Source organism: Trematomus bernacchii, unplaced genomic scaffold (assembly GCF_902827165.1).
Source record: "Trematomus bernacchii unplaced genomic scaffold, fTreBer1.1, whole genome shotgun sequence".
NCBI lineage: Eukaryota > Metazoa > Chordata > Actinopteri > Perciformes > Nototheniidae > Trematomus > Trematomus bernacchii.
In genome coordinates this window covers 1,267,206-1,293,542 of record NW_022987840.1, presented here as the reverse complement: position 1 = coordinate 1,293,542, position 26,337 = coordinate 1,267,206, and the positions used below count along the sequence as shown (strand labels likewise).

At 39.7% G+C, this 26,337-nt stretch overlaps 5 protein-coding genes across 6 annotated transcripts in view; 4 read left to right on the top strand and 1 right to left on the bottom strand.

Moving 5' to 3' along the window:
• myom3 (myomesin 3) overlaps nucleotides 1-4,157 on the top strand; it is a 55,407-nt gene extending 51,250 nt beyond the window's left edge. Inside the window, 6 exon segments of the mRNA XM_034112712.1 lie at nucleotides 472-577; nucleotides 1,773-1,936; nucleotides 2,018-2,054; nucleotides 2,216-2,238; nucleotides 2,347-2,402; nucleotides 2,807-4,157. Coding sequence (XP_033968603.1) covers nucleotides 472-577; nucleotides 1,773-1,936; nucleotides 2,018-2,054; nucleotides 2,216-2,238; nucleotides 2,347-2,402; nucleotides 2,807-3,094 — 674 coding nt within the window. The 3' untranslated portion in view covers nucleotides 3,095-4,157.
• A 546-nt stretch (nucleotides 4,158-4,703) lies between these two features.
• Nucleotides 4,704-5,773, top strand: fabp10a (fatty acid binding protein 10a, liver basic). The gene is made up of 4 exons (XM_034112719.1): nucleotides 4,704-4,869; nucleotides 5,095-5,267; nucleotides 5,458-5,547; nucleotides 5,670-5,773. The coding sequence occupies exons 1-4, from the start codon at nucleotides 4,803-4,805 to the stop codon at nucleotides 5,718-5,720; spliced, it is 381 nt and encodes a 126-aa protein (XP_033968610.1). The 5' UTR covers nucleotides 4,704-4,802; the 3' UTR covers nucleotides 5,721-5,773.
• Nucleotides 5,774-6,520: 747 nt separating this feature from the next.
• On the top strand, nucleotides 6,521-10,972 carry srsf10a (serine and arginine rich splicing factor 10a). Its single transcript, XM_034112768.1, has 6 exons — nucleotides 6,521-6,726; nucleotides 8,270-8,374; nucleotides 9,140-9,243; nucleotides 9,374-9,530; nucleotides 9,965-10,006; nucleotides 10,094-10,972. Exons 1-6 carry the CDS (start codon nucleotides 6,662-6,664, stop codon nucleotides 10,365-10,367), a joined length of 747 nt encoding a protein of 248 aa, XP_033968659.1. The 5' UTR covers nucleotides 6,521-6,661; the 3' UTR covers nucleotides 10,368-10,972.
• A 317-nt stretch (nucleotides 10,973-11,289) lies between these two features.
• On the bottom strand, nucleotides 11,290-15,256 carry pnrc2 (proline-rich nuclear receptor coactivator 2). Its single transcript, XM_034153408.1, has 3 exons — nucleotides 15,045-15,256; nucleotides 14,341-14,561; nucleotides 11,290-14,128 (listed from the first exon to the last, which is right to left on the bottom strand). The coding sequence occupies exon 3, from the start codon at nucleotides 14,106-14,108 to the stop codon at nucleotides 13,638-13,640; it is 471 nt and encodes a 156-aa protein (XP_034009299.1). The 5' UTR covers nucleotides 14,109-14,128; nucleotides 14,341-14,561; nucleotides 15,045-15,256; the 3' UTR covers nucleotides 11,290-13,637.
• Nucleotides 15,257-19,779: 4,523 nt separating this feature from the next.
• Nucleotides 19,780-24,913, top strand: cnr2 (cannabinoid receptor 2). 2 transcript variants are annotated; one of them, XM_034153407.1, is made up of 4 exons: nucleotides 19,780-19,863; nucleotides 21,708-21,745; nucleotides 22,199-22,255; nucleotides 22,400-24,913. In XM_034153407.1, exons 3-4 carry the CDS (start codon nucleotides 22,225-22,227, stop codon nucleotides 23,506-23,508), a joined length of 1,140 nt encoding a protein of 379 aa, XP_034009298.1. In that variant the 5' UTR covers nucleotides 19,780-19,863; nucleotides 21,708-21,745; nucleotides 22,199-22,224; the 3' UTR covers nucleotides 23,509-24,913. The 2 variants fall into 2 exon arrangements, with proteins under 2 accessions (XP_034009298.1, XP_034009296.1); XM_034153405.1 differs by having other exon boundaries at nucleotides 22,397-24,913.
• Nucleotides 24,914-26,337: the final 1,424 nt, after the last annotated feature.

Sequence of the window (26,337 nt, the reverse complement as noted above, 5' to 3'; positions counted from 1 at the left end):
ATATGTCATCTGTGGAAGCCGTGGCGCTGTAAAAAGCACGACCAATCATCTGAGCCGGCCCGGCCAAAATAACTGGATGGCCTACCTGCCTGTCAGCCTTCCATCTGTGCACAAACTTATCTCGTGCCCTCATTGGTCATGTGTGCGTTCGTGTGTGTTGGAGGAGTGGCTCTGTAAGGAAGTCTGAAGGAAGGGGCAGATTTTTTTCGGCTGCGTACTTTCAAATTCTAGCGCACTCGAGCTGGTTTCTCCATTCTTACCTACCCTACCTTTAATAGTCTCATGCTTGCGCAGGTGTGTTACTAGTCCATGATAATGTTTTAAATAGAAAGCAAAAATGTCTGTTTGGGAAGTAGTAAAAATATGACTTGATATGCAAATGGTAATTGTTGGGTGACATATTTCTTTAAATTACCCTAGGAAACTGAAATGTATGCAAAGTAACTCTGCCTTGTCTCTCCGTCTCTGCAGCATTGTCTGCCAGCCCTCTGAAGATTCAGAGCACTGCTTTAGGTTTCAAGCTCTACTGCTCACTCAAATACTATATAAGCTACATGAAGACCAGCTGGCACCTCAAGTGAGTCCACATGCAGAGCACCTCTCTGACCTGACACCCCATGTGCATATGCCACCAAGGAGGACGTTTCCAAACTAAATTCTGACAAACTTTAAGTCGGACCGGAATAGCAATGTTGAGAATCGTTATGTGCAGGAACACCAGCACCTGCACAGGGAATCAAATGGAAAAAAAGCTTATTTTTGCTTTAGTATCATGCAGTGTAGGCACATTGTTTACTGGAAGGCACAGAATTGCAATGCTCTAACCCTAAAGACAGGAAATGCACACAATATTGAGGCGCTCTATGCCTAACTTGCGTGTGTGCCAACAACACAAACACAGTTTCAGATCAGATCCACACACACCGGCTTGACTGCCGCACATACACACACTCAAATACCAAATAGAGGTATATAAATGTACCCTGACATTTCTCTTCATGATGGCAACGTCTGGAGCACCTTTACTGAAGTTCAGCCTCTAAAATCCTTATCAAAGTTCAACTGCTGACAGCTTTAAAAGTTCAGGATCTACAAAATAATCTGTGAATAACAAGTGGATCATTATGTCTGCCTGCAAATGTTGTTATGTGGCAGCTTGAGGCTCATCTGGACATTTAAACACCTGCTTCATCCTACCTATCTGTTATAATCAAAAACACAGTGCATCACTCTGGCAGCCAAACATAGTGGTTAAAACTGACAGTACATTTTACGTTTTTTTATCCAAAATATCAGACTTAATTTTGGATAAAACTGGATGAGATATTTATTACAGAGAAAGAGATTAAGCTGTTCAACTGGACTGATCTTTAGGAACATAAAAGTGTGTATTAGCTGCTATGACAAACATTTCATCACAGAGAAAGATCACATCAGTAGTATTGCAATTATTCGAAGAAGCTACTGTGTTTCTTTTGCCAGGCTTATACCACCACCTGCTGGCAGATTTCAAGATGTGCAAAGAGTGAAACAATTGAAGAAAATCTGCCTATTATGATGCATGACACATTTTCTTTGTCCTTCATAAAATGAGTTTGCAATGAATCCATGTCCCTACATCTAAATGTTCAATTTAAATTCATATTCTTTCTGAGTTTATGCAGCTGCATCCGTTTACTCTACTCTTACTAAACTATGAAATAATTCATGTCACCGGATAAAGAGAAGGAGTACGTTGATAACAAAACATGTATTTGCTTTCCTCCATGTAGAGAGAAGAGGATTGACCAGGATGCCAGGACAAAGCCTGGCAGCAGCGTGCAGGAAGTCTGGATTGAAATCTGTAACCCGACAGAGAATGATAAAGGGAAATACACGTTGGAGATGTTTGACGGCAAAGAGACACACAAACGATATCTTGACCTATCTGGACAAAGTGGGTGGAGTGTGAAGGATCTAAAAGCACAGATATGGAGAAGATTTCAGAGAAGATGTTGATTATTATTTATTCCAACAGTGTTTGCTGATGCCTTGCTGGAGCACCAGAGGTTGAAGTAAGTGCAGTAGTTGGCATCTAGCATGGTTTGCTGTGACACTAACAGAGAGCAGTGAGAGGTAACACACTATTAGTTGGAAACACTGAAAAAATCTCAGCACAGACTGTTATTTCCCCGCACTTGTCGTATTGATCTGTCTCCTTGTTTTCATCCTTCAGGCAAGCGGCCGTGGCTGAGAAAAGTGAGTCCCAGGTTATGTGTTAACGCTGAGATCATTTTTCCACAATAAAGGTGAAAAGACTGTACAGTGGATAACAGCGGGGAGTTATTGTTGTTTGTTTGGTTTCAGATCGGGCCAAAGTGACAAAGGGTCTCCCTGATGTGGTGGCCATCATGGAGGGCAAGGTAAGATACACTTTTTACTTTTTACGCTGCTATGGACAGTCTTGCACTAATGTACATTTCTCAAAGATATTGAAGTGACTGTTATTATATTGATTGTTGTGCTTGTCTTAATGTGTGCATATGTATAAATGTTGATTGTGTATATATAGGTACATACATATTTGTATACATATTTCTATATATATTTGTTTTTGTATTCAGGATTGTGGGAAACTGTATTTCGATATCTCTGTCTGTTCACACAAACTGAAACATTGACAATAAAGTTGACTTTGACTTTGATATTAGATAGTTAGAAACACATACATACACAATTATTTGTTGTGATATTATTGTAGCCCTATTGTATGAAGAGTTCATGGTTACAGTTGAATTTCTTTGACTGCTCCTTGTCCTATCTTCAGACTTTGTGTCTCACGTGCTTCATCGACGGTTGTCCGGACCCAGGGATCATCTGGCTTCGTAACGACAAGGAGATTGTGGACCAGGCCCAGTTCACCATCACAAAGGAGCCCAAGTGCAGCACCATCACCATCCACAACGTCACCATGGCAGATTCTGGGAAATACAGCATCTTTGTGCGCAACAACTTTGGCTCTGAAACGGTTGATGTTACTGTGAGCATTTACAAGCATGGGGAGAAGCCTCCAGATCACGCTGTGGAGATGGGTTTTGAACGCAAAAGGAAGTGAGGGATTTAGTTTGAGATTTGCACAGTGCGAACAGATATAAAGGTGGATGGATAGATATTATGACATGGAATGATGATTGTTTTTTGTGTTGGAAACTTTATTGAGCATTAAGGAACTTTGTTGTGGTTTTGAAAAAATCTCCTAGTCTTCGAACTCCAAATACTCCAATAGAGTTTTATGTTCGTAGCAGTGCTTTTTTCCCTGGCAAATGTTCAATGTAAGCTTCACTTGGCCAATGGGGGGAAATCAATCACCTTCAGCATGAAGCCTACCAATGTTATAATCCTTAAAACCTTATGTGTGTGTTGCCTTGACTTTAGACATTGATATCTCTGCAGTGGCAGATTTTCACCATCCAGCTGCATTTGATACATCTTTCCCCTTTTTGCTTTTGCAATTTGAACTGCACTGACAGACCTAAAAAAATGCCTAACAATGTTTATTCAAATCAAGAACATAGGATCCTGGTAACATAAAGATGACACTTTCTTTGTATTATTTAAACTGGAGACACTGTATGCCATAAAAATATATACTTTGTGATGAATATTGTAAAATTCTGTTAGTCAAACTCATTTAGTTGAAGTCATGGGTGTTGGATATACAGATTGTTTCTATTTTAAAGTAACTCTGTGCAACTTTTGTAAAAAGAAAATGCACTATGTACCTTTAACAACTGAAAAGCTGAATTCATACTCAGTAAAATGCACAATTAATTATTTCGATACACTCCGAGGATATCCTGCTACAGACTCACTTGTTCTGGTATGCTCATACAGTAGTAACTAATGTTAGGATGTCAGCTAACATTAGTTAATTTGTTAATTAGCAACCCCTATATATTGCTTTATAACTGCTGTCAGAGAGCCAGTTTGCAGACTTTGACTTAAATATACCTGTGCTCCTAGTACAGTACATTTTATAATTCACCAGTATTGGAAATGTTCTTGCTTCCTAAGCACATGTCAAAATGAAAACTGCAACTCTCTGAAGCTAATCAAGCTTTTGGTGAATCGTATGCGTGATTTGTTTGTGTGTGTTGTGAATAAAGCTTATTCAAGTGACTTTTGCCTGTGTAGTATTTTTTATAAACACTTACATATATTATATTTGGTCCTTCTATTCTTAAAGTAAACGTTTAGTCCAATTTATGATGAAGAAAATGTAGAGTGCCGCTTTCTGTGTGTATGATTTTGCAAGCAGAGATTATTTCTTGTACTTTAAAAGCAAACAGTCCGTAGTGTCATTAACCCTCATACTGGGGCTCAGTCAGGTAGACTCATGTTAGGGTTCAACGACACTCTGAGGACAGGTCGCATACAAGTTCATTTAGTGTATTAAATTCATATTTTTTCAAATGTTAACACCACATGCTAACATCTTCAAAATCCATTCTTTGGGAACTTTACATGAATTCATGTAATAAGACAAAACTGTGCATATTTCTTATAAAGGAAGCTTTTTAACACACGTGACAAAACTGACCATCTAACTATATCTTTGGTAAAAGCTGAGTTTGGTCCACACAGGAGTAAGTGAACTCCAGGTTGTTCAAACAGCAGTGATTACTACAGAGGAGTTTGTTACTCATTAGACAGGGCAGAGCTTTCTGTATAAGAAGGTGGATGACTCCAGTCACATCCTCCACATTGTGTTAAGATTCACAAAGTTGTCTCAGCCTCCAGCCCAGTAGGATCTACTAGAAATCATGGACTTCAATGGAACATGGCAGGTGTACGCCCAGGAGAACTACGAGGCCTTCCTCAGGGCCTTGGGTGAGAAAATAAAAAATCAAGAAGGGTTGTTTGCTTATAAAGTATAAAAACATATTTATAAGGGGTAAACGAGACAGAGTGCCTATTTAAATGCTGTTACAACTTTCACATGCTTAATTGAACCACACAGAACACACATTCTGATTCTGATTCCAAAGACTCATCAGTTCTTCATTTTAGGTTGTGTAGGATTTAACAAAACGCATATTTTGCTTTGCTTTCCAGATCTCTCAGAAGATGTTATCAAGATGGCCAAGGACATCAAGCCAGTCACTGAGATCAAACAAACTGGTAATGACTTTGTTGTCACCTCCAAGACCCCTGGGAAGTCTGTGACCAACTCCTTTACCATCGGCAAGGAGGCTGATATCAACACCATGGACGGCAGGAAGCTCAAGGTTTGTAGTTCTTGTTTTCTTTTTCATTTCTAAGGTCCTTATGTATATGATTTCTAATTTGGGACAGCGTATTTGTGTTTACAGCAGAAATATCAGTGTATATTTATCTTAAAGTGTGCTGTGAGTAAGTATACAAGTGTATTCTTTGGGGAGGTTTGTGATATGTATTGTCTCCTCCTGTGACCCACAGTGCACTGTCAAGATTGAAGGAAGCAAAATGGTCTGCAACATGGGCAAGTCCTTGCACATCTCTGAGCTCCAAGGAGGAGAGTTGATTGAGGTATGCCTATATTACCAGAACTCACCTTTTTCTGCTTCACCTTAAATATCATAAGCTTCAATAATGTAATGAATCTCTTAGCCTCTAACTAAATATGTTAATTCTCCCTTATCCAATTTCAGACTCTGACCATGGGCTCAACAACTCTCATCAGGAAGAGCAAAAAGATGTAAACCTTGCAGTGAAGAAACACATGTCTATTTAAATAAAATTGTTGCTTAATAATTGTGGTTTGCATCGTCTTGTTTGAGAAAATGTCTCTCTTTGAAAAGGCTTATCCCAACATTCAGTGTTGTAAAGTTACTAAGTAGATTTTGAGGTAATTGTACTTTACTTGGGCATTTTTTTTGCTACTTTTTTCTCCACTGCAATTCAGAGGTTAATCGTGTAATGTTACTCCACTACATTTATTAAATACCTTTAGTTACTTTGCAGATTTGGATGAATGATGTGAAATATAATCAACACTTAAATAAGGCTTTGGTTACACCTGGAGTAATATTCACTATAGCTACACTGCAGTATACAAAGTTATTAAAACATGCTCCACGTTTACCAACTTTGATAAAACTTGAATGCATCAATAATTATAATCAAATCACATGATATATATTATTCTGGAATGAGCCACTCTACATAATTAGTAGCCTACTTTTAGATTCTGTACTTTGAGGAGATTTTGATACCAATGCTTTTCTTTTTTATTCAAGCAAAATGTTGATAGCATGACTTTTACAAGCAATACAGTATTCTTAAACACAGGTACTATTTGCATAATGAGTACTTTTTTTTGTACTTATAGTATATTTTGATGCCAAAACTTCTTCTACTTTTACTTTGATTGCAGGACTTTTACCCGTAACAGAGTATTCCTACACTCAGGTATTTCTACGTTTACAGTACTTGATATGAGTACTTTTTTCCACCTCAACATCCTGGATGTGGGTGTGTTTGGTGCGCATGTGCCTTCGTGGCTTTACGCATGCGCAGTACGAAGGGAACGCTTTGACCACGTAGTTAGTGTAGCCTGCAGTAAAGCATACGGATTTGTGAATAAAAAGCTGTAGTAAACTAATTCCCGGCTGCCAAATTAAAGCAACGGACCTTTACAAACATGGCGAGGTACCTGAGACCGCCTAACACTTCTCTCTTCGTCAGAAACATCGCCGATGACTCCAGGTATGTTGTTATTTTTTCAGCCTACGGTATGCACGCATGGACCAGCTAACGTAATGCTGGTTAGTGTGGAAACATGACCAAAAATGGCTATCTGACGTTAGGGAAGGGGGGGGGGGGGGTCGCAAATCAGTAATGGACAAAAAAGGTGTTTTTCCTGGGTTTTGCTAACACATGCTAATATGAAAGACTGTGTTGTTGCAAGTGACGTAAATGGCACTCCCCCTAAGAAGCACGTAGGCCTAGCTATTTATACTATGGACATGCATTAATAATGTAGCGTGACTACACACCGTGTCTGTGCTGTGAAGCCCGTGACGTGTGTTCAACAGCGGGTCTATTTTTATTTCACCCACCAGCTTTAACCTCTTTTCAAATGTACGCCCCCAGTGCTGTCAGCAGGGAGAGCAGCAGCAGAAAATAGACCTGAGACAGAGACCAATAACATGTCCATCTTAGGTTACTGAGCATTTTAAATGTGGAATATGTAACAAAGAGAAGGGGTAATTATACTACATAATGCCTTTGTTGTTTGTTTCTTTGTCACACTTATAATGTTGTGTATAATTGTGACAGTGTCTGGATTAAAGGTGGGGTAGGTAATTTTGGAGAAACCAGCTCGAGTGCGCTCGAATTTGAAAATACACAGCCGGAAAAAATCTGCCACTTCCTTACAGAGCCTCTCCTCCAACACACACGAACGCGCACATGACCAATGAGGGCACGAGATAAGTTTGTGCACAGATGGAAGGCTGACAGGCAGGCAAGCCATCCAGTTATTTTAGCCGGGCCGGCTAAAATGATTGGTCGTGCTTTTTACAGTACTACGGCTTCCACAGATGAATTCTTTTTATGGATTTTTTGTCAAAGCACTTAAGATATTCATTGCTATCGGCATGTTAAGAGCATTCCATGGAATATAACAAAAACTGTATCTCGAGCCGGTTTCTCAAACTTACCTACCCCACCTTTAAGTGGTGTAGGGCTTAAACAAATGTTATTTGTAATTATAAATGTGTCTGCCTATTGTTTTTGTCATGATGGACTAATCTTTCGGTCTGTAAAATGTCAAGAAATGTTTAAATGACTCGTTTGGTCATTGCAAAGACATTTTATATGTTTTTTTATTAAAGTAGAAATTGTCATGTTTGAGTGGCTGAAAAAAGCATGTTTTTGCATGAAAAATGTACTAATGATTTACTTTTTATCTATCTTTGTCAGTTTGACTTATTCATTCGTCAGCTAGTTTTAAGCAATGGTCATTTTCTAACCCCTGTGACTTTGCCCCCTCTTTTAATAAATAATTTGTGCTATTTTCTAGCTTTTAAGGCCGCTATGGATTTGTGAATTTGGCCAGCTTGGTTATTACACAATTTAAACAATGGAACCTCCTTCTGAGTGGGAGGGTGATTTGATATGTCTGCAAATAGGTTTTGTCATATGCTCTGCTGGCACCAGCTCTTGTGTTTACCGTACACGCTGCTCTCCAGCTGAATTCATATGACAGCCAGCAGAATAAATGTGCTTATTTCATGACCCTTCTTAGGCCAGAGGATATACGACGTGAGTTTGGTCGTTATGGGCCTATTGTAGATGTCTACATTCCACTTGACTTCTATACACGCCGGGGAAGAGGATTTGCTTACATTCAATATCCTTTATTCTTTTCATTTTAACAGGAAATTGTGCTTTTCTAACAGAAGGGTTGTCAAATATAATATCTGACTTTTAGGGTTACAGTTGGTTCAAGGACACCTGACCTGACTGTGTTATTTTTTTTATGTGATTTTTACCTGTTTCTAATCATTGTTGCATTCAGATTTAATCTAATTGCTAACCAATATTTCTTCTGTTGTTGCCTTAGAATGATAAAGATACAGTTCTGGAGATCCCGCACCAAAGAAAGTTGAAAGGCGGTTTTAGCGTAGATTCAAGCCAAAGACACCCAGGCGACAAGCAATAGTGGAATTGGGAAAATAAAGAGAGCAAAAGCATGAAGACAAAGAGGAGAAAAGAGAGCACCCAGGCTTCCATTTGTCTTCCAAAGCGAGGAAAAGAAAAGTGTTTATTGGGCAAAGACAAGCAGGAAACCTCAAGTTCTTCTGCCAAGAAAATAAAGATCAAGCTGAAGGTCAAAGGTCAAGCAGGTTAAAAGGTAACAAGCCAAAGTTTTTGTATCCTACCGAATCTGATCATCAATATTTGTCTTGTCTTCACAATTTGAGATCACAAATTGATTGAGTTTTATGTTGTTTATATGCACACTGAAGACATGTTTCTCATGAACTGATTTTGCACTGCACTGATGTAAATAAACTGTGTTACAGCCCTTATTGTAAATTGTTGTGCATGTGTGCAGCCTTCTCTGTCCCAACTCTCCACATTTCAAAATAAAAGCCCTTAACAATACAGCTACATTTGAAGATGTCCGGGATGCAGAGGACGCTCTTCACAACCTGGACCATAAATGGGTTTGTGGGCGTCAGATCGAGATCCAGTTCGCCCAGGGGGACAGAAAGAGTACGACCAATGTGCATTCATATCTAAGCAGCATACATTAAGCTTTTGTGATGACCTATTTTGTTAGCATTGTTTGGAAAATGTCTGGTTTATAATCACCTAATGTTCTGGTGCACATCTTTTCATCCAGCCCCTAACCAGATGAAGACCAAGGAAGACCATTCCCCTCGTAGCGACGATGATCGAGACAGACGTCGCAGGCGGTCCCGGAGCCGCAGCAATGAGCGGCGCAGGTCCCGGAGCCCCTCACATGAGCGCAGACCTCGGAGGTCTGAGAGCCCGAGAGAGTGAGTTGGCAACTTTGCTTTATTGAAGTAACTTAATCACTTAACTAAAAAGGTAAAACATAGTTGAATGTTTGTGATTTCAGTTGTTTAGTTTTATCATTTAGTCAACCCTTGATCCATCCAAATGTAAGAGTCAACTCTGTCCTACAATGTGTTTAGTAATTAGGGCCGGGTATCAGACCACAATACTTAAAGGACAAACTAATTTATATGTAGCATCGAGCATCAAATAAAAGAAAGATCTGAACATTTAAAAAAGCTAAGCTTAGTCTCTGGTTTGATATTTTTCTTTACTCCCCAACACACTAACTAACTAACATAAATTGAATATTAAAACATGACTGGACATTAATTAGCCCCTGGAGATGGTATAAACTGGTATATTGCTATGTATATTACAAGGACCCATTTAATCAATTTTTTTATCTCTTTAGATCTCGTTCCTACAGACGGAGCAGAAGCCGTGAAAATGACAGGTAATTTATCATCTTTCAGTCTGTTAAAAATGTACGAATTTGCCCTGCACCTTTGTTATTATTCAAATGTACTGTTAATCCCACTAGGCACAGAGGTCCCCCTCGTGAGCACCACCGGACACACCATGAAGCAGGCCCACGCAGCCACTCTGCGTCCCGCTCCCCTCCCCCCCCCAGACCTATGGCCAAAGGTAAGAAGAGCCAGTCGAGGTCCCACAGCCCAGCGGAGGACTTCCACCCCACCTCCAGCTCCCACAAACAGCCTGTGGGCCGCTCTCCATCCCGCTCCCTCTCTCGCTCCGTGTCCCGCTCCCGCTCTCGCTCCAGATCCTGGGCCGGACGCAAGTCTGGAGGTCACTGACTGTCTATCCCCCCAGAGCCCTGATCATCTGTGTCCGAGGACGTTCTGTTCTGCTATGATAACGAGAGTGTCCGTTTGTTTTTGTTTCATCACATTTCGGTCTGCTGCCAAAGGTGGGACGCAGAGTATGAGGAGTTTGAGATATTTTTTTAGTGAAAAGCTTTTTGTTTTTAAATCATTTCATGGAAACCCCAGCAGGTTTTTTTTTTTTTTTTTTACTTGTAATGTGGGATGCTATAGGTTAATAAAGATGTTACAGTTTGGCGTTGCCAATAATATTTTTGTACTTTGGGTTACCCAATGTTTATGTTCATACATGTGTTAATATGCCTGTCTCCATGTGGCGTGTTAGAATAAATAAAGATACAACTTCAGACCCAGCTTACCAGTATTTTACCAAATATGTTGTTCCCGCTATTATACAGCAGGAAAGCTGTATACTGTAGTAGCTGTAATGAGTGTTGCAATGGATGCTACCTTATGCTATTACCTAGAACTTGGTTTGAACGAGATGTACCGTCAGTTGAATTTTTCAAGTGTTCCTTATACGGCTATCCTAGGTTTACTTGGTATAATTTGTCAATAAACAATGTCAATGAAGAATCTTTGTTATGTTTTTTTTTAAGGAACTCTTTTGAATTTAAAGCAGGGGTGTCCAAACTACGGCCCGGGGGGCAAATGCGGCCCGTCGGCCATTTTGAATCGGCCCTCAGCAGATTAAAAAAGTATAATGAAATATGGCTTCTTAAATGTAAACAGTTTTCATGTCAGTAAATAAGTATATACCTCTAGCCCAGCCCTCGGTGATAAAAGTTTGGACACCCCCGATTTAAAGTAAAGAGGGTTCCTTGAGCAAAGGTCTATTGTACAACACACCCTAGACACAAGTGTTCACTCCAAAGAAAATATTCAAACACAGAGGTAGGGGGGAAGGGAAAGGGATTTATTTCTTCTTTTTTTTGTAAAATTTGTTTTCAATTCACAGAGTGCATTCGTTGCTTTTTTCAAACACCAATTCATACCAATTTTAAAACGGGGCATTTTTCTTTTCCATATTCAGTGACATTTCAAAGGGGGACAAATTAACAGCCAATTCAATATTTTCAAATTTAGAATGAGGAGACTGCCATGCACAACTCAATCAGGGCAAGAAATTAAACATTTACATGAACAACCAATATAAGTACAACTTAAACATTATGGGGCCAGGTTCAGTTGTCAGCTGGCGGAAGAGCAGCGGAGAACTGAAGATGGTTCAGGTGAAAACATTTTGGTCATCGTGTGGCAATGCCACCTAATGCAAGTATTCAGTTTCAGCATGGATTTCAACTTAGGCACAAACAGGTCAACTCAAGATTAAAAGCATCACGCTTACATATTGTAAGCACATTCAGAACTCGAGTTCATACACAGGCAAGTCTCCTCTAGGATCAAATTTACATTTTGCAGTTTTACTTTTTGCACAAAGCATAGTTCACCCTACACTGTTTAATACAAAACAATAAAAAACATGTGCAAGATCTCTGGAAAGATAACAGTGCAGGGGTACTGAGAAATGCTATATGCAGTTTTTTTAACAAAAATATTCTTCAGTATTGAAGTCAAGACATTGAAGTCAAGACACGTCCTTAGCATGTCTTATACATTCAGTGTTATTACTAAAAATACTTTTTGTCAAACAGGCCTCAAATTTGGCCTGCAAATGTACATATGCTACAAGTACTTTTTACATATCATTATTTACATGGCTCTTAAAACACATTAACAAGCTCTCATACTTTGTTTTGTTTTCTTTAGACTGGCCATAAACAGCTCCAATTCTGCAAGGGGAAAGCAAAGAGAGCCTCATTGAGGGTTGAATCACAAAAATAGAGAATCCATCGGGAGATAGTCAATTACGCCTCCATCTTTTCAATAGCATCTTTGTCTGTAACTTATTAAAAACTAGTCTGATTGCAGTGCAAGAGGGTAAACAAGACGCAGAGGCAAGAGGCAGAGTGGCTGTTGATAATGGACTGTCATCCACTGAGACCTATTTTATAAACATAAGCACCAGCCTCCTGCCTCACAGAGAGTCCCTGCAGCCACTTCACTTCAGAAACCTTCCTCAGTTCTGCCTCAGCTTGCTTTCTAATGCATGCAGCCAACAGGACCATTTCACATGACTTGAGAAAGTGAAACTCAACAGTCCCACAACTAAGCCTGGCCCTCTTCCGCATGTTGGAGCCGCAGCACTGTCCTGAAAAGGCAGAGACTGAGGAGCAACCACACGAATGATTGGAACAGATTAACAGTAGAAGTGACCACAGGGAGTCTTACCCATTCACCACTCGGGCTTGAAAGGTTAAAGTGGCAATGGCAACAATGCCGACCACATGTCAGGAGGATGTCCCCCAAAAAGGGGAGGGAAAAAAAATACAGCGAAAACATTGCTTTGGTTACACACAGTTCTTCATACATCTTCCAACCACAACAATAAAGGACTTGTACAAAATAATGCTATGATAGAGTGTTCTGGCCTTAGACAAAATCAGCTCCTGTAGTGCATGTGCGCACAGCGCAATAAAAAAGGTACAGGAGCCGATAGTCCAAGGCCTGTGTGCCATGGTCTCTTATCTTTCAGTTTGAGGTTATACCTTTGACCTGTTCTAGACAGTGCATTACCTCCAGTAAGATAGCTTTTTTCCCTGCAGAATTGCAGTCAAGTGCCTTTTCCATCCCAAACAAGGATTGCGATACATTAAAGAAAAGAAGGTGGACCCTAATCAAGAAATGCTACAAATGTGAGTTTGCTTTAGCACCGGAAGCTTAAGACAGGACCCCTAAAGGCTGATCAAAAAACTTTGTAAATGAAAAAGCATGTCTGTCCACAGAAATGGACCGTAAAAGTGATGGGAATTTACCTGGCCGATATAACACTTGTTTAGAAGGGGAAACACACTGAATCTGCTTGATAGCCAACATTAAAAAGAACAAAACAAAACAGAAATAAGGGATATCCAGTTCGTCATTAGTCACAGAAACTGACTCCACTAAAGGCATTACCGACCAGCAAGGCTCCAAGGCTGCAATATCTGGAAATATTAGTTTTAAAATTTATGTGTGGAAAAAAGATTCACAGTAAACATTACTGCAAATGCAATCTAACACTGGTGTCAATCTAAAAACAGCTAAAAGTATTACAGCACTGAGGTGTTCCTGGTGGGTGGGAGCCCTCAAAAGAGTCCCAGTTCATATATTGGCTTTTCAATCGAGTCTGGGCACCCCTCCTCAGGCCTGCACCTTGAGGAGACTTTTGAGCTGGAAGGCCATCATCTCCCTGTTGTCACAGGATCCCATTGGGAAGGACACCCAGTGGCTGGGGGGTTTGGGCAATACACTGGGCAGGGGTGGCTCGCTGAACTTAGGCCCAGCGTAGCTTGGACTTCCCTGTGTGGCCAGGAGCGTGTTGAGGTGAGACACTGCACCCTCCCAGTTCTGATCATAGTTGGCGGCAAAGCGAACAGAAGTGTTCTTCTCGGCGGACGCGGCCTGCCGCGCCTCTGGAGACCTGTGGTAGGCTAAGCCTTTGTCACTCCGGCGGTGGCCATGATGGTGAAGACCCCCTGCCCCTCCGGCAGATGCTGCTGCTCCGCTCTGGTCACGGCTTCTCTGCTTAGCCCGGCCAAGTTGATGGTTCTTCTTGGGCAGAGCGCGCTCGGGGTGGGAAACTGGAATGTTGTATCTCTCTCCGCCTCCCATATTGCTGCACTACGTGTCACCTATGATAAGAAAATATTATTAGTTGACATCACTGGCAACTTGGGAATGGGTTGCACTAACTATTATATTCATTTAATGCAAAATAGTCTAATCCACCCACCCACAGCACATCTCAATGAAAACAAGCACAGACAGTACGTGCAGTAACACTAGACAGCCTGTTCGGCGTCGCCCCTCCCCCACAGCCCAGATCAAAACAACCCCAGCTCACCTCTTTGTTGTCAGAAAGTTGGTGAAGCAAAGCTCTCTCTTCAACCGTTCACCTCCAACCGGGCCCCAGGTCCTCGAAGTAGGTCTCTGTCTACTTCTCGCTGTACGTCTGTGTCCAGCAAGGTCTGAAGTTTTCATGTGCCAATGAGCGTTGTTTTCCTGTCGAACCGAGCTGAACATCAATTCCCCTCGGCACACAATGTTTCTCCAAGAAGCCGTAACCTTTAGGAGAAAATGTCAGTTAGATGCTAAATACACTTTGTGTTTTGCTCATGTAATTGTTTTGAAAATGAGAAGACGTGCATTTTAAGAGTGCGTCATTAAATCAAGCACTGCAAAAGACAATTAACAACAAAACAGGTTACCTAACGTTTCTTTAGAAACATTGTCATTATAAAATATTCTAAAACGGTCCCAAGTATCACAACAAACCGTTAGATATGCAAACTGCGACACGTTTGTTTGTGTGCCTCTAGCCTGGGGACGCTTTGTCCTGCCAGCAGTCTTTGTGTCGGAGATTTTCCGAGTAAAAAAATATGTTTTGTTTTCAAATATCTCGATTAAAGTAAATCAAATGTAGTAGTAGTAACATGGGTTAAGTTAATAACGTAATTCCAGTATCTGTCACACAGCTTTGGCACCAAATCAAAACAAAGAAACTGTGAGCTCAATATGGCGACGAGGCACAAAAACAGCTTCTCTTACCGACTTCCTCAGGCTTTGGTGGTAAAGAAGCCCTTCGTCCGAGAAAATGTGCGACCAGCCTTTAGAAACCCCTCGACAGACTATGTGTAAGAAGCACAGCAAGCTATGTTTCCTACAAATCCCGTCTCCCTCGAAACTTAGGTGGTGTTCAAAGTGGCTGTAGGTCACCTCTTCTCTCCCGACTCCGTCTGAATTGCAACAAAATGGAATCTTCAGCAGATATATGTAGCTCGTTCTCAACCGATATCTGACCAATCACACGTCGAGTTCCAACCGAACGACCAATCACAGAAGAGACAACGAGACGCATTCACGCCTGTTGCCAGACCGGTGACGTCAATCGGTGACCGTCCTCTCCTTTCCTTTGTTGGAGCTCGGGTATTTCCTGCGAGAGAAGTGAGAAAATAATAGAGAACAACTGCCTGAAAACACCAAAACAGTTCCGCTTTTACGCAATCATAAATAGGAAATGTCTATAGGCTCTCATACAACATCATATGAAGTGATTTTCTGTAGTTCAGTCTTGTGTTTTGTCGAGCTTTCGTTGAAATAAGAAGGTAAACAACCTCCAAGGTTTACATTTTATGAAGTAGCGTAGGCTAATTTACATATCTGTTACAGTAAAACGGATTTATTGTTCCACCGTTTCCGCTAGCGTTGGTTAAACTTGTTGTGCTGCTTTAGAAACAGCTGCAACAGGCTGTAATGATACACATCAACCATTGACTGTGAGAGCTGCCCATCCCCCATGTCTCTGCCCTCTTCCTATAAACAAAAAACCCCATAGGCTACAGTACACCATATTAAAACAATTCATTTAGCCCTCCTTTCAATGTTCCAACTATGAGAAGAGTTGTTACATTATTTTAGATTCCTACCCATGTTAATTTCTTGGTGTTAAACGCAATTTTTTGTGACAATAGATACTGGCTACAGTAGGCTATGATGTCATTGCCATTTGTGCTTTAACCAAGTGTGAGCTTGGATACAAAAGCCCAATCTAGTGTTTAAATATTACCATAAACCAATAGTATCAAATAAACTTCATAGCGTCATAAATCTGTGGCAACATGTGGGCAAGTCATTCGGGGTTATTAGGTGGGAACATTCCTCCCCTTGATGTTTTCTTGAATCAACCCTGAGAGCCACAACACCTCAAAAGGTTTTACAATAGACTCCAGTATCCTGGAGAGCAAATGTGTGTGGGGGTTACTATAGAAAAAGATCAGAAACTTAGAGCAGGGCATACACACAAGGCCTGTTTACCCCACAGTACATTTTAAGTCACAATCAATTTGAGCATTATCTGTTCTCAAATCATTGTAAAGCTTTGAATTGGGCCTCTTTATAAAGCGACTATAGTTACTTTGTTTGCCATACATATTGAAATGTTATTGTGTTCTTGTACACAATCTTGCCTTTTGAAACATACAGTCCGGGGACATTGGTGCTATGCCCGTAAAGTTGGTTTAATGGTAGTCTGCAGGTCAAAGTCTAGATAATTAAAAAAAACAACGGTCGTGAAAGATTGACCCGTTTATAAGTCCATGGTCCTTGTACCTTGTTTAAAACGTCATAAGAGTTGTGCAACACATTCAGCGTCAGCAAGCAGTTCTCACAGCTGCAGGCCATGGAAGGACACTCCCCAAAGCACAGCAACCTTTGAAAGGGGGATGTTCGCGTCAAGAGTCAGCTATGTATGGGTACCAGGTCAAAAGGCTTCTGTAGGTAATACAGAACAGACACTAGGAGGGGGACATGTCTCCATATTTGACTGGTTGCAAAGGCCCTTTTCTTTTTTGACAAAAGGGCTTAAACAAAATATGTACAAAGGACAGCCATAGAAAATGTACATTCTGCCACGTGGAATAAAACATATATTGAAAATAACAGTTGTGTTTACAGTGCCATTTCTTTCCACACAGCATATACTGTAGACAATAACAGCAGTGAATGTGTAAATGGTTTCATGTGAATAGTCTGACATGCGTTGTGAAACACACCCACACAAAGTGAAGTGGGTGATAACAGAGTAGAAACTGTTTCACACCACATCAGCCAAAGTTGGCACATATCAGAGATCTTCTGTAAGACTGGCAAACCAATCCAAAACTGGCAAACCAATCCAAAACGTTGTTTCTTTTTTCTTGACAAGTTTATTTATGTATTTTCTGTTTCCCATCAGAGGCACAGTGACATACAAAAAGAAGTATGAGTTACCTGGAATGTACACACCCATAACTGAACAACTGACTACAGTCTAGTTAAAGACACACATCCCTGTCTTTAACAACTTAGAAACAAGAAAAAACATGTCAGATTAACCCCATAAATTCAGACCCAGAGCTGGTACCTTATTCCCTACACCTATGAAACAATAGCTGCTGAAAAAGGAAATATAATTCAGCTAAAAAAAAAAAAAAACAATCACACAAGTTATTATTGCGTTGTTCAAATGTGTCCCTAATACTTTATTTCAAGCAGGACAGTGGAGAATCAAACTTTAGTTGTATGTTCACTCAAGTGCTCAAATGTCTGGTCTTCACATGTCTTTAAATCTGAAATGTCTTTAAAACAAAACTCCCATACTGTACGGAAATGTTCAAACCACCAATACACTTCCTGCCCTGCAGGGCAAGAAGAACTCAGCTGTTTGTTGTTCATCTTTGGACGACAGTGGGCCATAGATACAACCGAGGACACTGAGGTCAAGCTGTTTGTATTTTGTCTGGGATTTTGAGTTATTCTACAGTTATAATCTTGAGGTTGTTATTTCAAATTGTAATATATCTAACGACATACTCTTGCTTTGTGAAAGCAGTTACCTTTAATTGTTATATGGTAAATGTTAACTTTCTGAAGTGTTCTGTTTGATACTTACATTTTTTGTTTGATAGGTTACAGTTTTCAACCCCTTTTTAATTTCCAAATGTAAACATTTTCCAAATGCATTGTTCAATTTCCAAACTAAATCAAACAATTATGCATTATTTCATAATTGAAAGTGAAGTAATTAGATTTCTGTTTGATTTGTACATTTGTTCTTGTGTTTTTCACATCATTAATCTGCAACTGTCTGAAGGTCTGGCAATCTGGAAATGAGAAGAGAGGAAATGTGATTAATGGATTTAACCGGAATCAATCTGAAACAGCAAAAACCGAGCCTTGATGTTTGTGTTAAGGGGAAAAAAGGGATTTTGTAAAAGCCTGATGTTATCCAACAGATAATTGAACATTTCAAGGTTTTTATTTTGTCCTGTGATCCTATGCTGCACCAGGGCACGCAGTGACGCAATCTTATTGTAGCTCTGCTTTCTGTTCCTAATCACATTTCCTGTGTTCGTGCTCTGCTGGATGTTTCAGGTCACAGGAGGAGAGGACACCATGAACCAGATGCCACTGTGTCTTATAACAAGACCATCATTACGTGCTTGAATAATATCTTAAATGATAACACGAAACATATCTTTCTGACCTATTTTCTTATCTTGTCATTTATTATAGTCCCAGTTTCTGCCTAATTTAACATACTTTAATAAGGGAAAACAGGTTTAATTAATTTAATAACGCCTCAGGTGTGTGACTTTCTGATCTGATTAAATTGTTATTGAACTACTAATATTCCTATTTTCACCAGAGGGACGTCACATAAACCAAACTGCGTCACTCATTATGTCCACTGTGATGATTGCTTAGCATCGCCCCCTGTAGTATCACAAGCAGTACTGCACCTCACACTAACTGTGGATTCAGGTATTAGTCAATATAAAAGAAAACATCTAAAACCTTGTAGATTTCCAATGAAGGCTGGTTTGCACACCTCAGTACTTACTGTGGATTAGCTGTTAACAATAATTAAACAGCCGATGCACTCAAATTATATAATCTGTTCTAATGCACACATTTATAATCTCTAAACTATAAGCAACCATAATAAAATCTATTTTTTATCCTTTTGCCAATGCTTTATACACGCAGAAGGCAAGCAATTCAAGTATTCTTGTAATCCTTCAAGCATTATGTTAAAAATAGCATAAACCATGATGAAAGAGAGTGTGTGCATGTGTGATCGTAGATACTGTCTGTCAGATGAAGATGAATGGAAAGTCATTAGCAAAATAGGTGGAAAGGAAAACTGGTGCTGCTTAATAGGAATGATTAAATGGCAAGATGCCATTTATGGTCATTTTGAAAACATGTCAAATCAAGTTCATTCTCTACCAATTTGAATAGCGTTTGCCTCAATAATCTTGAATCAGGGAATATTCGTTGTGTTATTAAGACATAGGAATGGATTCAAAGACAAGCAATATGTTTTAAAGGTCACTGTATTCATTTTTTCATGAATAAAGTGTTTGTTGTTTTTCTCAATTTTTTCTGGACATGTTTTTCACACATGCTAAAGTGCTTTCCTCCCCAGAGTCAATCCTGACCCTTTCTGCAAGAAAGACGTCGCTAAAGAAGTGTGTGATCACTGCAGTTGTACCATATTACTGAATCAATGTTCTCCGTGTCCCTTTCACCTTTATTACATTTAATCAAACATGTGAAAATAAGACTGTATTACTATGTTATCAGTTTCATCACAGACTCCAGCTAAACATCTAATTCATAATTTGGGCTCTTTCGTCTTTCGCCATCAGTTTCTCTCTCTGTGAGTCTCTCTCTTTCCCTCCCTCCCTCTCGCTCTCATGTCATCACATCCCCCTCATTCATGCACTTAGCTGCAGTCAGGTCTGCATGTCTGTGGGGTGATGTTGTGGTTCTTCTGCTGCTAGGAGGAGAAAACATACACCTTAAACACAAGAGAAAGCTGAAGGTAAACTCTTAAAATTAACTTTATTGCGGGTTAAGTGTGTAATGATGTTGTATTTACCCTGGCGTTGTGACCATATCTCTGTGAAATCATTAATTTTTTTATTTACTTACGGCCTTATACATAATATGTGTGTTTCTGCAGTACATGTGCTACTTTTGACTTATTTTCTGCTGCCACTACTATTTCAAGTAATCATTTCTAACTTGTTCTACTCGTGCTAGAAGGGCTTGTGATATTTTGAAACAATGTGGCTGGTGAAACAGTGACTGAAGGGGTTATTGCACAAATCATATTTCAGTAGTGACTAACATGGATGTTTTTTATATACCTTTAGTTTCCTGTATATGCACTGCTGCTGCTTTCTTGTAGAGTTATTCATTTTTATACGAGTTAGAGACTCAAAACACACAAACTCTGTCACCTCAAGGGAGAAAAGAGCCCGAGGTGGTGTAATATCCACAAGTGCTTGCACATGGCCCACAGTTGAATGGTGAAATATTGTGCCTCAAGTCAATATGGCCTTTGTGAAAAGTAATTTTGTTACACCACTTCTGCTTATATATATGTCCTATTCTTTCATAAGGCAATGACATATATCTGATGACAAATAATGGAAAATAGATTAAAGGTAATAAAGTGACCTGATTGTTGGAAAGTGGTTTCCTTTAGTCAGTGTTATACTTATACTGCATCCTGTTAGCCTCCTTCTGTTCTTGAGACATTTAAATGCTTCTTTTTATGTTATTTACTTAATGATTAATAGCTTTTTCTTCAAGAAGAGAGTGATGTACATTTATTTTACATGTTTAGGTCAAAAAATATACTCTGTTTAAGGCACTCTATGCAAGTAATTACAGGTGGCCCCTCTGTTTATCTCAGCATTATTTACTTTAATCTAATCCACTCACATCAGCTTCCCACACTTCATTTAATCTATTGATTGCATACAGGTGATGCACTACAGGAAATTGTTCATCTGTGGTGACCTTCACCCAACGATTTACTGCTTAGTTACAATAAAATCCCCTTTATTTCCAAAAGGGGGCAGTCTTCATCCTGTCAAATGTGTTAATAGGCCAAGAACATGCTGATACCTGAATATAACTGAGTTACAGTGATTGTTGAAATACTAATGACATTTATAGTCTCTGAACAAGCTCAGTTCATTAAACAAATAACTAAAATGACAGAAGATGTCTAGCAGACACTAATAATGCAAAGTTTAGTAATAAGACAGAGATACGAGTTGCAGGCTATCACCCTAAATGCTTCAACATACAGTACATGAGAAATGTCTGTTTAAATAAAAAGCACCTAGCATTTTTTAGATGTTTTATTACAGCTAAATCTGCAGCTGCTGGTTTATGTGCAGCTAAAAGTGATACGATCATACCACACAATGATCACACCGGATGTATTAGATGTTTCCATATATTAAGGCGATTCATCTTTTCCTGAATTGTTAATATAGATAGAATCGGAGGGATGAAACCCCTCTTTAATGGTCACACATGCAGAGCACACAGCACACACAGTGACATTTTGCCTCTGCATTTAACCCATCCTAGTACCAGGAGTCTAGTACTAAGAGCAGTGGGCAACAACATTAAGTCATTGTTGCTAAGTAAGAAGTGTTTAATGGCTTGCTTTATACACTGGCTCCTTGTGACTATCTCTTAAATATCTGTACCGTCAGATACTGTAATGATCCTAATCTGTTTGCCCTGAACTCTTAATGACTTTCTGTCTTGACTCACAAATGTTAATGTTACCTTTAAGTACTAAGTTCAATATTGACAAAGAGCAAAAGGCATCACATTTCCTACTTATCTGTTTCTCCACAGGAAGTGGCCTGTCTCATTCCCCTGATGTGAATAACAAGGTTTGTTATAAGATAATGATGTTATAAACATGTGGTTAAAATCAGGATATTACATATTTCAGTGTATTATTGTGGCTGTTATGTCTTATGCATTTACTTCTTTTATTTTAGTTAATTGATGGCCTTTTGTTGTTCGTTTTCTTTAAACGTAGGTTTTATAATGAAAAACGTGTTTTATTTGTATATCCTTCTTAATTGCACATCATCGTTTGTTTTTAGAAACATCACCACGCACAAACAGGTGCTGAAAAGTTAAGATAATACTGGAAAAGTGAAATCACAGTTAATATTTTTACTTTTCAATTATTTTTCTGTATGTACTGTAAGACATTGTAAAATCAAACAGTTTTTTTTGATAAATTCTGTCAATTACTGTTTTGCTGTTCTTCTGCTTCAGGTGTTTTCTTTATTTGTAAAGTTTTTATTTTAAATAACACTTTTTTCAATCTATAGCGCTGGCCTGTACAGTAACAGTTGAAATGGAGAGGGCAGTTCCCACATCACCAACAGGTATGTAGCTTCAATAAACACATTTCCTTTCTTTAGAATCTGAAATGGTTCAATACAATGTGGGTTTTCAGCAAATGTAATACATGAAGGTACATTTATAATAGAACATTTAGTTAAAAGTGTGTATCTATGTTTTCCTAGCAGCCAACAGGTCCTGTGAGAATCTGGAGTGCTACATGGTCCTCATGCAGGCTGAGAAGACAGCCATCAGCTCCATCTGTTTTCTGGCCGGTCCTTTCACGCTGCTGGAAAATGCTCTAGTGCTGGGAGTGATCGCTGCCACTGCCACCCTGCGGCGGCGACCCACATATCTGTTCATTGCCAGCATTGCTTTGGCTGATGTCTTCGCCAGCTGCTTCTTTACCACCAGCTTCCTGGATTTTCACCTGTTTAGGCACAGTGACGGCCCCACCGCCTATCTCTTCAAGTTAGGTGGTGTCACCATGGCCTTCACCAGCTCAGTGGGGAGTTTACTGCTGACCGCTCTGGACCGATACCTCTGCATCCAACAGGCCTCCAGCTATAAGGTGCTGCTGACCCGCCGGAGAGCCTTGATCTGTCTGCTGATCCTGTGGAGCACCACCATCTTCATCTCCTTCCTGCCTCTGATGGGCTGGAGGTGTCCCACAGGGCTTACTCCACCCTGCTCGAGCCTGTTTCCATACATCAACCACGGCTACCTGGCCTGCTGGACCAGCTTTACACTGGTGCTTCTGACCCTGATTTTGTGTGCATATGCTCTGATCCTGTGGAAGGCCCACCGCCATGAGTCCTCCATGACCAGCCTCCAGGGAGCAGCAGGGACAGGCCACGCCCGCATGAGGATGGATATCAGGCTAGCTCGTACCTTTGGCCTGATCCTGCTCATATTAGTGGGCTGCTGGCTTCCTGCACTCTCCTTCATGTTGGCTGATGTCTCTGTGATTCTGACCCACACCCAACAGAGGGCCTTCGCCTTTTGCAGCACCCTCTGCCTGGTCAACTCCGCAGTCAACCCATTGCTGTATGCACTGCGTTGTAGAGAGCTGAGAGTTGCTCTGCTGCAGTTGCTACAAAGGCTGTGTGTGATTGGGAGGTGTAAAAAGACTACACAGGATTTACCCCAAGGAATACATGTCACAGAAGAAATCAGCTGTACTGCCATCACCAAGCATGAGATACCCGCAAACGGAACAATGCAACTTCACTCAGTATCAGAAATGGTGAACAAACAGCAGGACAATATCAGAAAATCAGTTCAAATTAAGGAGTAATTTGCTTTTTTGAAGCGAGCTACGGTATTTCTAACAGACATTACAGAACATTTTACTGTACGTAAGATTAAAATATTCTATAGATATGAGCAGGATTTACTCCTATCACTTATTAGTGCTGGCACATTTTTTTTACCAAGACTATTGTTGTAAAGCCTTTTGAACAAAAATCAGTATTTAAAACAGCCGATCCACAGTATCAGATTCAAAGAGTATAAAATGGGAAACATGACAATTATTGTGTTTAATTTGCAGTTATATTCAATGACAAGACAGTTGTATGGAGAAACCATGACCTCGGAAAATATTTTTGTAACCATTACACATTACTTACATTTAAATAAAAGATGAAGATGTTGATTTTAAAATATTGTTAGAACAACGAACTAGAAACCGATTCCAATGGGAAAAAAGCCATTCACCTCTAGGCATTGTTTCAGGAAGGACAAAGGGTTTAGGATTGTGATGATATCATGTAGCCATCTCACCTTTAACCTTTTCCACTGTGTGCTGTGAACTGAAGCGCTGACTTAACTTGTGTATGCACCACATGGTAGAAAAGTGGATTCATTGTACGCCTGGGCGATATGATGATATTTAAAGGGTCAAAACGATATGAAAATGTAGATAATATATATATTTTTCAAATTCTTAAAAAGAGAATATCCTCTGTACTGTACATTTATCAATTATTTTATTCACATCGAATTATATAAATGTAGGCGTTACCATGTGGTCTTTTCAGATAGACCTTTTTTTGTATTACCAGAAAACATGCTACATCATTATATATGGAGAAATAACCTATATTGTGATAGAAGAATTTGGCCATATCCATCAAGCCCAATTTGTTGTACACTCTTGTTAGACATTTTATTATATTTCTGTGTTATCTTACCTACAAGTTAGATAATATGACATATAACGTCTGCACTGTACCCATAGTGCTATGCATATTACAGTCACTCGCTGTAAATATGTTTTGTGGTATATTTATGGCCGTTTTTTGGTATTTAACTGTAAAAATGACAGCCAAGGCTAACAGTGTTTGCTTGTCTATGTTTGAGTATTTGTCCCTGGGCCTGCACGGACAGAGGACCCTGTGGGTTGCCTGTCCCATCTGCACATGAATGCCACGACTCCACAAAAGCCCCTTGCATAGGAGGGTCTCCCACAATGTTCACCACATGAATCCAAGCAGTGTGTCGAGGTAAATGGAGCACATGCCACGAAGGGAACGAGCACAGACACTAGAACACTCTTTGCAGTAGTGACAACTGGCAGCTGCAGGAAAGCACATATTTAACATAGAGTACACTCAAACTCACAGGTGCACATACTACACAGAACACATTTCAACCACCATATCAAATAATTAAAGAGGACTTACCTTTTTTTGACTCTTTACTTTGTACTGTTTTTTTCTGTTAAGCAAACTTCATAATTAAATCTTACTCATCCTTCATCTTTAACCTTTGTCGAGTGCCAGAGAGTCAGCAGTCTTGTGTTTTCAAGGGTTTGTAAGTGAATCGCTAGAAAATAGTATAAATACAGAACTTTGTAGTGGAAAGACATAAAATGCAGCTTGTTTTTATACATACTGAATAAGGTCTTGTAATACAAAAACGTGTATTATTGGATTTAATAGAACAGTGCATTACATTACTTTAAAAAAAAGTAATAATGTTGAGATTTTTGTTAAAACAGTTTTAGAGGGGTGTGATTAACTGTTATACTGTGTCATTTGTATTTTTTGTATAATCCCATTTATATGAACGACTCTGAATGTTTACAGTGGATCAAACTACAGGCTCCAAAATAGGCAATTGATTGATTGATTGATTGAAAAGTTTATTAACAGCTTGTATATTGGGTACAGTACAGTACAGCTCAAAACATATAATTGTTAAGGGGATGCAGACCAGAGAAAGACTTTCGTCTTGTTTACATCAGGGTCCCCCATTTCCAATTCATCATATCATTTAAGACATATAAGACATATTTGACATACAGATGGCTTATTTACAATTTACATACAGGTGGTTTTTTACATACAGATGGCTTATCTACAATTTTCATTTTAGATTTCGTTCTAATACATCCTAACCGGACATTTAAGACATACCAAGTCTACAGATATACAGTTAGTAACAGAGTCTAAAATGCGAGTATATACATAGATGGGGGGGGGAAGCTGTCAATTGTACGACAGGTTGAGATTTGTACCATTACCGGGGCCAGTTTTGCAATGCTCTCCCCCGAAGGTGCTCTTTAAGAGAGGTTTTGAAGGTAAGTATAGTTTTACTTTCCTTTACAGTTGTGGGAAGAGCGTTCCACCTTGATGTGGCATAATTGCGAAACGTGTATTCCCCCTTTTTTGTGCCAAATCTGGGTTTTACATGATTTGTGGAGCTCCCTCTGGTGTTATGATCATGGTATTCCTTGACCTTTGGGAAGAATTTTGACATGTACATGGGTACCATAGAGGTGTAGTGGATCTTGTAGACCAGGCCCATTGCAAGTAGCTGTACTCTGTCGTCTACTCTAAGCCATCCTAGGTTGTCAAAGTGGGCAGAGGTGAGGTGGGTTCTAGATGAAAGGTCAAGCAGTAGTCTGACCAGTTTATTTTTGCGATGTTTGAAGTTTTATTTTTAGCGCCTTGGAGGTGCTATGGTACCATGACGTGCAAGCATAGTCATAGTACCCCTTGAATGAGTGCTCCTGCCAGAGTTTTCAGGGTGTTTTTGTTTACCAGAGAGGAGATCCGGTATAGGAATCTAGTTCTTTGATTGACTTTTTTTATTACATTGGATGCCATTTTGTCACAGG